Here is a 13,794-nt window from a genome sequence, read left to right as displayed (position 1 = left end):
CTTTCGTGCCACCAGCGGTCTTAGAGGTGCTGGGGGATAAGCGTACGCAAATTTGCCTGACCAGTTCATCCATATCGCATTGCCCTGCGACTGTGGGTGCGGGAACCTGGCGGCAAAGCTTTGGCGTTTTCCCTTGTGGCGAATAGGTCTATCTCTGGATGACCCCACTGCTGGAAGTACGGGTGGAGCACTGCTGGATGTATCTCCCACTCGTGCATTTGGTGGCTGTACCTGCTGAGCAGGTCCGCCATCTGATTGTCCTTGCCTGGGAGGTGTTCCGCCATGAGGAAGATGTTCCTCTGAATGGCCCACTTCCACATGCTCTCAGCCAGATGAGACAACTGTGGAGAGTGTGTACCTCCCTGCTTTTGAATGTAGTACATGGCTGTCATGTTGTCCGTCCGGATCAACACGACTTTGTTGCACAGATGTATCTTGAATGCCTTCATTGCCATGAAGATTGCCATCAGCTCTAGGTGGTTGATGTGCATCTTCTTTTGCTGTGTCGTCCATAGTCCCTGCACTGTGTAGTGGAGTACATGAGCTCCCCAACCCTGTAGAGAAGCGTCCGTCGTTAGGATGATCTGTGGAACAGGCTCCTGGAACGGTCGGCCCTTGCAAAGGTTGCGTGGATTCCACCAATGCAGAGAGTTGTATGCCCGACCGGTCACCAACACTAGGTCTTTCAACTGTCCGTGAGCCTGATTCCACTGACGTGCAAAGCACTCCTGAAGCGGACGCGTATGTAGTCTCGCGCGCGGGACTATGAAGATGCAGGAGGCCATCATGCCTATCAACTGCATGAACACTCGTGTCTGAAGCGAGTGTTGCGGTCTGAATTTCTGAATCAGCAATTGAATGCTGTTGATCCTTAGTGAATTTGGCTGTGCCGTGGCTGCCAGAGTGTTTATTGTCGCGCCTATATACTGCCGCACATGGGCGGGCTGAAGGTGTGACTTTGGATAATTCAGTGAGAATCCCAGATCGTGAAGAAGGTGAATGGTGTGGGACATGTTGGCAGCGCACTGCTGGGCCGACTTTGCTTGGACAAGCCAGTCGTCCAGATAAGGGTAGACGTGAACGTTGTGTCTCCTGAGGTGCGCAGCCACTGTTGCCAGGCATTTTGTGAACACCCTGGGCGCTGTGGTCACTCCGAAAGGGAGGACCTTGAATTGGTAATGCCGATTCTGAATGGTGAATCAGAGGTATTTTCTGTGTGACGGATGTAGTGGAATGTGAAAATATGCGTCTTTTAGATCTAATGTTGCGAGGAAATCCCCTTGATTGAGCAACGGAAGAACCTGCTGCAACGTGAGCATATGAAAGTGTTCTGAGAGAATGTACTGGTTTAGGGGCCTGAGGTCTGGTATGGGTCGCAGGGACCCGTCTTTCTTTGGGATCAAGAAGTAAAGGGAGTACACTCCCGAGCCTCTTTGTTCCACTGGCACGAGCTCGATTGACCCTTTTTGCAGCATGACGAGCACCTCTTGCTGCAATAAGTGCAAATGCTCTGTGGACATAGGACGGTGCTTTGGTGGCATGTTGGGTGGAGTGGATGTTAACTCCAGACAATAACCGTACTGGATACGTTTTCTGACCCACCTGTCTGTGGTGATGGATTTCCAGACTGGCAGGAACTGTTGGAGTCTCCCCCGGACAGGTGTTGTATGGTCGGGGGGCAGTGACAAGGCGTCACTGTTTGTTGGTGGCGGAGGATCGGGAGTTGTTTCCATGACCTCTGCCATTGGTGCTGTTGCTGCGATATCCGCCTCTACTCTGCTTGTTGTAAGAGGTTTGTGCACCACTTTTAGTGTACTGTGTTTGCTGGGACATCTGGTCTCTGGAAACACCTCTATTGCTTGAGCGACGAAAAGTACTACCCCTGAACTGCTGGGACTGGAGAGCCCCCATAGACTTCGCAGTCTCTGTGTCTTTTTTTATTTTTTCCAGGGTGGTGTCCACCTCAGGTCCAAATAAGTGATCAGGGTTTACAGGCTGATTGAGGATGGTGGTCTGTATCTCCGGTTTGAACCCGGAGATTCTGAGCCAGGCTTGACGCCGCAACATTACACTGGTGTTAATGGCCCTGGCCGCGGTGTCCGCTGCGTCCAGTGCACACTTATTAGAAGCATTTGAGATGAGTTTCCCTTCTTGAATGAGCATCTCTGCTGCCTCCTTATACTCATCTGGCAAGTGTTGTAACAGGGTTTCAAGTGTATCATAGTGTGCCCTGTCATATCTGGCCAAGAGCGCCTGCGTGTTAGAAATACGCCAGATATTGGCCGCTTGAGCCGCCACCCTCTTCCCTGATGCCTCTAGCACCTTAGATTCCTTGTCAGGGGGAGGAGCATCACCAGTAGTCTGTGAATTTGCCCTCTTCCGGGCATTAGAAACAACTAGGGAGTCCAACGGCAACTGGCCCTTGATGTAGGTAGGGTCGCCAGGTGCCGGCTTGTACTTTTTTTCAATTCTGGGGTTTATAACCCTGGCACGTGTGGGTTCTTTGAAAATGTCTGCAGCATGTTTCAAGACACCCTTCAGCATTGGCAGAGTCTTGACAGTCTGTTCAGAGGTGGAAAAGGTATCAAACAGAAAGTCCACTTCAATAGGGTCAGCATGCAGCTGGACGTCGTGATTCTTAGCTGCCCTCTCAATTAGTGCATTAAATGCCGCAGAATCCTCAGTAGGGGAGGTTTTGACAGTATATACTTGAGTGTCCGGGGCAGTTTGCGGATCCCCTGGGTCCCCAGCATCTGCCCATGTGTCATGGTGATCCTCCGGATCAGTGTCGGCAGGGTAGTTGTACTCCTCATCGTCCCCTTCCCCAGCCTCCACATCTGAGTAAGTGGGCGAGATTGGAGCAGTGTCCTGAGCACGTGGAGTAATCAGTTCAACAAGAACTGGGGAATCCGTAGAAGCCTTTTTCCTCTTCAAAGGAATTGTGTAGGACTCCATAGGCTGTGCCGGTGTGATCTTTCGCTTGTAGATGGAAAGTTTACCGGTGTCGGCGTCGATAAAGTGTTCCGACTGCTCCTCCAGGAGGGGTTGTCGATGCTTTGTGCCTACAACTGCAGCGGTAGGCTTCGGCCCCGTGGACACCTTCATGTAACGCGTCGACGACCGTCCTGGGCGCGAACGCCTTCGGCGCCACTTTCGGCGGCAGCGTGAACTGGATCGGCGCCGTCGACTTTTGCGGCTTGGCTGCGGGCTGGAAGTATCCTTCGGTTCGACCGCGGAAGCCTTGTCCTTGATGCGTTGCAACGAGTCCGACACCTGCTTCGTGAAGGATGCGGACGGTTTCGTCGACCCGACAGGTGTTCTCGATCCACCACCATGTGCAGACTCGAGGGCGACAGTGCTTCTGGCCTTTTCGGGCCGACGTGCAGGATCGACAGCTTTCGGAGCTCCGAGTCCTCTGTCTGTGTCGACGGCCTTTGGCGCCGACGGTTTCGGGTCGGCGGCCTTGACAAGCGGTTTCGATGGCCCAGTCTTCGGCTCGACGCCCTTGAGCGACTTCACCGGTCCGACAACCTTCTTAGGCTTCGACTGCACCGACAGGTCTGAAGACGTGGAGCCGACCAAGGCGACAGGCGCTTTCTGTTTCGACGGCGCCTCTACCACTTTGTTTTGTCGAGACCGAAGCTTTCACTTTCGGTTTCGATTTGACCAATGGCGGCTCCGTAGAAGTGTCCGTAGCCGGGCCCGGAGGCGAGACCGTGGATCCAGGTGCAAGATCTTGGGTAAGGCCATGTGGCGATCCCTCGACCTGAGCCTTAGTTATTGTTCGAACGGGGCATAGCTCTTCACCTGAGCTATCTTCCGTGGCCCCATAGGCCTCATGGTCGTCTCCTACCTCGTCGACGACGTCTTCTGTGTCAAGCATTTAGACGTATGCGTCGTAGTTGGAGTCGATCTCTGCCGCTGGAGTTGAAATCGGCTCTCGATCTTCCTGCTCATCTGCTTCTTCCCCCTCGAAAATGTTCACCAGGTCAGGGGCCGTCTGCTGGGCCTCCTGGCGCGCCACGCGCCGAAGTCGAATCGTCTTCTTGAAGCGAAAACGAGAACAAGCCATACAGTTGGCTTCATCGTGATCCGGCGACAGGCACTTGTTGCACACCGGGTGGACATCGATGTGGGGATACTTCGAGTTGCACACGGGGCATCTCTTGAACGGGCTCCGTTCCATGATGTGTCGTCGAATAAGTCTGGCTGCGTTGACTGGGCCTCGAGCGCCGAAGAGCCACGCGACTCCTCTGGATGTCCGACTCGGGAACTGAGCCGGAACAGAGCTGGGCACCGAACGCAAGACAATACCGACGCTATAGGAAAGGCATTTGGGCCGAAAAGAAAGTTTCTATCGATTCCGAACTTGAGTGATCAAACATGCATCCGAACCCAATGGCGGAAAAAAACAATCTGGGGATGGAGTCGATGCCCATGCGCACTGTAGTCCAGGGGAGGAGCCACCTATCTCGTGGTACTTCGAAGACTCTTCCAGGACAACAATGTGCAATCATCCGGACCCAACACTAGGCGGAGATCTATGCTATAGATATGAATTCAGCAGCCCACATGCCTCGAACGATTTACTTACAATTTAATCAAACAAAAAGTTTAGTCAAAAAGTTGACGGGGTACAACTCTCTCCGGATCCGCGCTTGCTGGCGTGGAAAAAGAAGGAACTGGCGTCAGCGTGCGTGGGCGCGTCTAAGTAGCTCCAGTGACGTAATCTCGGCGAATACGATGCCAACGAAGCACGCGGAGCTGTACGACGCCGCCTATGGACGAGCAGGAGTACTGCTGACAAAAGCTTTCCAGATGCAGTCTGATGCCTGGGGATATTCTAAGGTAAGGAACCTATCACTAACGTGTCGCTTTAAGATCATGATCAGTTGATCATAAGTCGTCTCTTGGCGGTGCGCTATGTTTGAAGCGGGATTCATCCTGGGTGTGATTGGTGGCGGAAGGGGTCTTGGAGTTGCAGGGGAGTAGGCTGAGGTGGAGCCACTGGTGGTTCCCGAGGATGTTCTGGAAATCTCTTCAAATAGTCCGGCAAATCTTGAAAGTGTGATAGAGGTACTTTAACTCCCTCTTCTCTTGGCTGTGGTTGGGAAGGTTGATGGTAATGCTTAGGCTGAGAAGCATAATAATGCTCATAGTATTGTTGTTCTTCCATGTCCTCATCTTCATCATGATATTTAACATGGAGCTCCGATGGGCTACGAGCTGTCCCAAAAGAGCAGTCATCCTTTGAATCTCTAGATTCAATAGCGACTTGGGGGGAAGAAGAGAAACCCTGCTGGGGGAGGTGACCTTAGGTCACAAGGATGTTTTTACTATTTCAGTAATTTTTATCATTGTCGATGAGGAAATGTCCATAGACATACGGGCAGCCGATTGACTTGCTCTTAGCGTTGATACACTCTCCGTCGACTGAACCATCGTTGATGTCAATTAGTCAAAGCTGGAGTCTTAGTCGATGATGAACTCCTTTTAGACGGGATCGTCTATGGAGGACGTCTTAGTCTTCTCGTTCCCGACGACAGGATGGTAGTCACGGTTGTCAGAGGATACCACGGACGTAGGTGTTCTACGTTTTTTTTTGTGTTGACGTTTCAGAAGATGATTGAAGAGTGTGAGCTACAGCCCTTGTTGATGGAGTAGTAGACGCAGATGAGGCTGCCTCTGAGGAGATTTGTTTGCGTTTCTCCTTTTTCATTCTCTGTGGTGGGACCTCTTGAAGGCCTTTCTACTTTCCTCAGAGGTCCCTTGTTCTTGGGATCTGGATCTTTTGTGAGACCTAGCAGAGGTATCCCTGTCCTCCCCAGAAGATGATTTCTGAGTTTTCGCAATCTGGAGCCAGAGAAGCTTCCCCTCTGCCCTTCCATGTTTTGGAGGGAAACGTGCAACAAAGTTTACACTTCTTCACCTTATGTTGAGGGAAGAGGCAGTAGAGACAGTCCTTATGGGGGTCGTCTACGTGTATCCTTTTCTAACCGCAAGGTCTGAAAAGGGCTTTCATCGCTGTATCAGACATTGCAGAGTAGTAGTAGGCTTCCAAAACCTGGATAGAGAAAACTGAGTAGAGCTCAGGGAAACTCCCTTCTCACAAGACGTGCGGTGAAAATCCGACCTCTCTTGGGAATGTTCTAGAGGGTGCTATGGCTTGATTGGTTAAGGCTTTAAGTTTGGTCCTTTAAAAAAAAAAATATATATATATAGGTTATCTAGGTGGCCTTTAGAGCCTATGATAGTCATACATATAGCTATATTATGGTGCCATGGGACTCCCACTTCGACGATGGGGGATGATTCAAGCAATACTTGATAATCTGAGGGATTCTGCCTCTGCTTGGAGTGTTCTAGAGAGTATGGTTGTCTATTTTGCTTATGTTTGGTCCTTTTTAAAAAAGGACATAGATATGCTATAAAACCTATGGTTCATTGCCATTCGGTCTATGATAGTAATACACATTCCTTTGTCCTAGTACTGTGGGACTCCCGCTTCGATGATGGGGAATGATTCAGGCATGTGAATCAATGAAAGCTGGAGAATGTAGAGTTGCCTCTGACAACAGAACACATTAAGCATTAAGCTGTGCACGGGTGGCACGGAGCAGACTCTTTACCCACATTTTGTCTGTGCACCTCCTAATTCTATGCCAATGGCATTTCACCATACACTGCTGCCAACTTGACAACTCCCGAGCAGAGCTTTAGACGCAAGAAATTTGAGACATGCAGCAGAAACTGGGCTGGTAATGTGTGGGAGGAGTGGGGATTTTAGAGTAGCCACCCTGCAGTTAGTCCACTTATTCTCATCCTGAAACCTCCTGTGCAGGACCCTGATGCATGCAGTGGGTTAGGCCATGGAAATGCCTTGTGCATAGTCACCAGTCACCAAAATCCACTGAGAGGCCTTTGATCATGTCCCCTGTACGCCAAGGTTCCTAAAGAGAGGCTGCTACAAAGATATTTCCTATTTTTACCGAGAAAGCTTTCTATGGAGATCTCCATGAGAAATCATTTTTGGTATCCCCTGTGACCATTGTGTACATTATGTAGCAAAATCCAAGTGAGTACACTGTGCTTTGTTTTAGAATAGTTGGTGGAGAAGCGCAAAAAAGGCCATCTATATGGCTAAGGTGTATCTTTGCGCAATGTTTTTATAAAATTTGCTTTAGATAGGGGGTCTCAAGCAAACATTTTGTATCCCATACCTTTTTTAATAATACCATACAAAAATGTTTATAATGGGTACTGAACAAAACATGGTCTTATTGCTGAGAAAAAACAAGAGACTATCTTACCTCTCCTCCTTTAACTGGAACGCTGATGTAAAGATTATTGATATCAGCAAGGGGACTGCCATTTGCTGAAACACTGTACACCTGTTCTCTCACACCTGGAGTACGAAGTGCTGGTGTCTGAAAAAGTCTAAAAACATTAAAAGTAAATAAACTTCATTTTCTGGCATTAATGAAACATTAAAGAATTTACCTTCAGTAACACATCATCTGGTAGAGACAATATCTAGCTGCTTGATGCCTGGGGAATTCAATGGTAAGGAATCTGCAGCTAGAGGTCTATCAGATCCTTTGTTTTAATGAATGAGAGGTATTAATATTTAGTTGAAAGCTATTTAAAGTTATTTGCTTTGATTTCACAATCCCATGCATTAACCTTCCAATTCACCCGTTTAGAGACTAAACATCAGAAGCTGTGCAGGCCTTTTAAAAGACCATCTCTGTGAGAAGTTGGCCTGATATATAATGTTTACTATTCTAGTGAGCACTTTGTATCAGTCCAAACAACCCTTATTGATGATTGGTTGTAAGTCAACCTTATAGACCAGCTATCCTAGTAGCATGGATACGAGCAGTCTAAGGCTAAGACTCTAGAGGGCGTGTTAAGCCAGCTGTTTTACCATCACATTACCCCTTGAACACCCAGTGAAAGGACACCACACAAGTTTGTTATGAAAATAAACAGATATTTATTTATAACAAGACTACCCTGAACTCTTTATGAGTCAGGGAGCTAAGCACACAACAAAACTCTTAAGAAAATACTTTAAAGTCGCACAATTTACACAAATGCCCGAGGGGCACGAAAAACCATATACTACAAAAGTGGAATGCGAAATTACTAGCAGGTAAGTACTACTATCATAGGCTTTGGGATCGCTAGGACTGGACTACTGAACCTTTAGATTGCTAGCAGGAGACCTAGGGACGTCGTGTGCAGAGTGGGAACTCTCACGCGTAATGCGGAACAAAGTCTATGGATCCTAGTAAATGCAAAGTTAGTGTTCTCAGGCGAACCCGACTAGGTAGGACAAAAACGAAAGTGGATCTAGACACTTAGAGAGTGGGCCTACGCTGGAGCACCGGAGTACTCGGTTTACCTAGCCCAGGGGCTGCGGCTGCATAGGGTTCAAATGTCGTCGGGTCTCTCCGTTGATGAACCAGGAGCCTGAAGAAAGGAGTTGCTGGCAGGCGACCAGTGAAGAAGTTCGTGAGGATCCAAACCTGGATCAGGGAAGAAGAAGACCTGAAAGCAGAGGGGACCAAGTTCTGAATCACTAGCCAGTGATTAAGTGGGCACCAAGATGGCACCGGGCGAAGTCACGGCAGTCAGGTGAGTGGGCGCTGCTGGGCTCTGCAGTCTCTCGGACCAGGAGGCGTTGTCGGCGACCAGGATGGAGGTGCGAGCTGTCCCACGAAGGTTCTTGCTGTCGACGTCGCTGGACCCAGGATTGGGCAACAAGTCTTGGCAAATGCAAGGCCCACGCGGTGGACCTAAAATGGCGTCTTGAGTGGACCAGGAGGGTCCAGGGTGCCCCTCTTTTGGAGGGGAGCAAGGGCTAGTCTGGAGCGACCAGACCAGCAGTGTTTGTCGTCGTGGAGCGTCGTGAGAGGGCCACTAGCCAACGGGCAAGCGACCTGGATAACGCGGTGAGCAGCAAAAAGCAGAAGGGCCCCACGCCGATCTCGTGGATGCAGGGGGGCTGAACTTCGGTGCTGGAGCTGCTCAGGGTCGGGGCTTCTCTTACCCCAAGGCACTCAGTCGAGGGTCACTCAGGCGTCGTGCTGGACAAGCGTCGTGCAGTTCTGAAGATGGCCGGTCCCTCGAGGTCTCGTCACACCCACGGATCACAGCTGGGCTGATGATGCAGGTTGAGGTCAGAGGTGCCAGGGAAGCCGGTTCTCGTCGTGCTGGAGCAGTCTTGATCCGAAGGAGAGACTGGCAACAAACCGCGATGCTTGGTTGGTGCCTGCTGCTGCAGGGTGACTACTCCTTAGTCACAAGGGAGAAATCTTGAGAAGAGTCTTGAGTTCCTTCTTGTAGAAAGTAGTTTCAGGACTCAAAGATGATCTGATCTGGAAGGGGGCCAGTTCCTACCTTTATCCTGAAAAAGGGGGCTGGCACGCGACTAAGTCCTGCCCTATGGGTGGGACCAGGAGGGGGGTGGTTACACCCCTCTCCTTTGGCGGGCTTTCCCCAGATCAGGGGCTGGAGTGCCCCTGGAACTGGTTCCAGCCGGCCTATGCACAGTGAGCACCGGGGTGCCACTTGCAGTTACCTTCCTCTAAAGCCCTGCCTACCTAGAATACACAAAATCCTGTCTGGGACGGTGCTGGCACCGCCCCTGGCAGGAAACCCTTTGTCCTTGCCTCCTGGGCTGGGAGGACTCCCAGCAGCAGGAGGGCAGACTTGTGTCTCGGTGGCAGCATCCATTTTGTGGAGCTAAGGCTATGTCTGACTTTAACCGGGGTTACAGGTTACATACATGTCGTGTCCCTCTAGAAGGGTGGAATGCTAACCCCGTCGCCAGAATTAGCGAGGGGTTAGTATTCCAATTCGTCTGACACCTTACTCGACATGTTTTGATAAAGCGATACCAGAGTTGGCATATAACCGCGAGGATTATAATGCACTTAAGAGTATATGGTATGCGATATCATGGAAACAGTTAAGGGATGGATCCCGAAAGCCGCAGACAGGCTCAGCTCATGCCAGAGCACTATCTCACACGATTCCAAGCACTCTGCCTTCAGGAATGTTAAGGCCTGCCATAGGAGTGACTGATAGGAGATCTGTGTGTCCATTTTAGGGTTAGATATAGGTATACTATATCTAAAGCAAAGGGTGATTACACCACCTTGCCCCAGCTGTCGTGCAGCCAGTTGTGTCAGATTTGGATGGCCAGCCAGGGGTGGCATAATACATGCTGCAGCCCTGGTAGGCCCTGGGCACACCTATGCCCTGGGTACCTAAGGTACACTGTACAGGGACTGATAAGGTGACTCAGTATCCAATTAGATATGTACCTAAGGTACATGGAATCCATTTTACAGAGAGAGCAGTAGGCCTGGGGTCCTGAATAGCAGGGCCCCAGGTCAACTAAGTCAGAAAACCAGCAAAACACCAGGCAAAAAGTTGGGGGCAACCATAGTCAGGGATCTACCTTCCTACAATCTCCACTGCCCCTTCCATGGTAAGGTCATTTGACTAACACTGTTAGATTATAAAGTAACAACTGGAGCACTGGATTGGTGCTCAAAGAGGATTCACTACATCCTTGGTCCCCACAAGGGAGAAAGAAATAATTTGTTATTGGATTAGGTATTAAGGTGAGTGGAGCTCGTTTCCAAAGCAGAGATGCCAGAAGAACAAGTTACTTACCTTCGGTAACGCTTTTTCGGGTAGATACAATATCTGCCTGTGGATTCCTCACCTTGTGAATATCCCCTTGCGTCAGCAACATTCGGAATTCGGAAATTCTTTTTGTAGCCTCGCGCCGACGTGGACTAGGACGTCAGAGACACGACCTCGCTCGCGACTCCGCTGACATCACCGACGCCTACAATAGGCCCACGCCGGCGTGATGACATCAGTTCCGCCCTTTTTTCCGTGCCATCGAGACACACGGACGGACCAATGACAGTAGAAATGCATACAGTATACACAGTACACAATAGTAAAGGTAAAACACACAGTGTAAAGCAAAAGCAGGAAAGCTATTGAAACATTCCCTGATAACAAAATATAAATACATTACATTACAGTAACACTGGTATAGAAGAGTGGACAACGGGGAGGCGGGTGGGTCAGTGAGGAATCCACAGGCAGATATTGTATCTACCAGAAAAAGCGTTACCGATGGTAAGTAACTTGTTCTTCTGATAGATACATCTGCCGTGTGGATTCCTCACCTTGTGAATAGAGTCCCACAGCAGTCCCCACACCCGGAGGAGGGTGTCCACTCTTCTAGACCAGGAAATCCTGAAGGACAGAGCGTGCAAAATGACCATCCCTCCTCACCTCGGAATCCAAGCAGTAATGCTTTGCGAAAGTGTGGAGGGAAGACCAAGTTGCCGCTCTACAAATATCCTCTACAGGCACACCTCTAGCCAATGCCGAGGTCGAAGACTTAGCCCTTGTAGAATGAGCCCTTATACCCTCTGGTGGTTCCTTACCGGCCAAAGAGTAGCAGATCTTAATGCAGAGGACGATCCATCTCGACAAGGTTCTTTTATGGACCGCTCTTCCTTTCTTGCAGCCAGCAAACCCAATGAAGAGCTGGTCTTCCAAACGAAAGTCCTTGGATCTGTCCATGTAAAAGGACACCGCCCTCTTAGGGTCCAGACGGTGCAGTCTCTCTTCCTCCTTAGAAGGGTGAGGGGGGAGGATAGAAGGCAGGTAGGGTAATGGACTGTCCTAGATGGAAAGGAGTTACCACCTTAGGCAGAAAAGCAGCCCTGGTCCTGAGAACCATTCGATCAGCATGAATGGTCAAGAAAGGGGGCTTGTAACTAAGAGCTTGGAGCTCACTTACCCTCCTTGCCGAGGTTATTGCAACGAGGAAGACCGTTTTAAGGGTAAGAAGCCTCATGGGACACTTGTGAAGAGGCTCAAAAGGAGCACCCATTAAAAATGTCAAAACTAGATTCAAATCCCACTGAGGCACAATAAAAGGGGTAGGAGGGAACTTATTAGTAAGGCCCTTCAAAAACCTTAAAACTATAGGAGATTTAAAAAGAGAAGGCTGGTCAGGCAAACAGATAAAAGCCGACAGCGCAGAAAGATAACCCTTCACAGTGGCAACAGCAAGCCCCTGCTGAGCCAGAAAAAGGGCAAACTGGAGAACATCAGACAAATGGGCTCTCAAAGGGTCAATAGACTTTTCCCCACACCACGTGACAAATTTCGACCACCTATAAGAATAAATGGACTTAGTGGAGTCAAGCCTGGCTGACAAGATGACATCCACAACGTCAGGCGGGAGGGAAAAGGAATTCAGGTTGCCCCGTTCAATCTCCAGGCATGAAGGTGCAATGTCTGGAGGTGGGGGTGTAGAACCTGCCCCTCCATCTGAGAGAGGAGGTCTGCCCTGAGAGGGAGACGGAGCGGCGGGAGAGAGGAGAGGTGGAGAAGGTCTGAGTACCACACCCTTCTTGGCCAATCCGGAGCGATCAATATGACTTGGGCCCGGTCTTGGCGAATCTTCCTCAGAACCCGAGGAATCAAAGGTATGGGAGGAAACGCGTAAAGGAGTTGATTTCCCCAACTCAACTGAAACGCGTCCCCCAAGGCTCCTTGCATTGGATACTGGAGACTGCAGAATGACAGGCAGTGAGCATTCTCGCGAGTGGCGAACAGGTCCACCCGAGGAGTCCCCCACATCTGAAAGATGTTGTGAACCACCTCCGGGTGAAGCCTCCACTCGTGGTCGGCAGAGAACCGCCGACTGAGACTGTCTGCACGAACTTTCAGAACCCCGGCCAGATGATTTGCCATCAGACAAATCTGATGGTCCTGAACCCAGGACCAGAGACGCAGAGCCTCTCTGCAGAGACACTGCGACCCCACTCCTCCCTGCTTGTTGATGTACCACATCGCGGTCGTGTTGTCCGTCAGGACTTGGACCGAACGACCGCGAAGGGAAGGGAGGAAGGGCTTGAGCGCTAAACGAATCGGCCGCAATTCTAGAAGGTTGATGTGAAGCAACCTTTCCTCTGGAGACCAAAGGCCCTTGACCTCCAGATCCCCCAGATGAGCACCCCACCCTAGAGTGGATGCATCCGTTATCACTGTGGCCACCGATGGAGGCAGCTGAAAAGGCTTTCTTTGAGACAGATTGCCTTCCAAGCCCCACCAAGACAGATCCGCCGCAGCTTCTCTGGAGATCCTCACAGACTCCCTGAGATTTCCATTGTGCTGATACCACTGCCTGCGGAGGCACCACTGGAGCGCCCTCATGTGCCAGCGTGCATGGTTGACCAACAGAATGCAAGAAGCCATCAGACCGAGCAGGCGAAGGACCTTCAGGACTGGAACGACCGCTCCATTGTAAAATAAAGGAATCATTTCCTGTATGTCGCGAATCCTTTGAGGGGGAGGGAATGCACGACATACAGTTGTGTCCAGTACAGCACCTATGAACAGGTTGAGCTGGGAGGGCACCAGGTGAGATTTGGGTACGTTTATCGAAAAACCCAACCTGTACAACAACTGGGTTGTCTCTCGCAGATGATGAAGCACAGTCTCTGATGACTGCGCTTTTATCAGCCAGTCGTTCAGATACGGGAATACAGGAATCCCTGATCTTCTGAGATGCGCCGCCACCACTGCCATCACCTTGGTGAAGACTCGAGGCGCAGTAGTAAGTCCAAACGGAAGGACCGCAAACTGGTAGTGCTGCGATCCCACCGTAAAACGGAGATACCTCCTGTGTGACTTCAGGATTGGAATATGAAAATACGCATCCTGCAAGTCGAGTGACACCAT

The 13,794-nt window shown here is 50.3% G+C and overlaps 1 protein-coding gene across 1 annotated transcript in view; it reads right to left on the bottom strand.

Moving 5' to 3' along the window:
• Nucleotides 1-13,794, bottom strand: part of CDCA8 (cell division cycle associated 8) — a 229,398-nt gene that overhangs the window by 41,434 nt on the left and 174,170 nt on the right. The window contains exon 9 of the mRNA XM_078681219.1: nt 7,311-7,437. Coding sequence (XP_078537345.1) covers nt 7,311-7,437 — 127 coding nt within the window. The remainder of the gene's footprint in view (nt 1-7,310; nt 7,438-13,794) is intronic.

This window comes from Lissotriton helveticus, chromosome 3_1 (assembly GCF_964261635.1).
Source record: "Lissotriton helveticus chromosome 3_1, aLisHel1.1, whole genome shotgun sequence".
NCBI lineage: Eukaryota > Metazoa > Chordata > Amphibia > Caudata > Salamandridae > Lissotriton > Lissotriton helveticus.
This window is presented reverse-complemented; position numbering and strand designations above follow the sequence as displayed.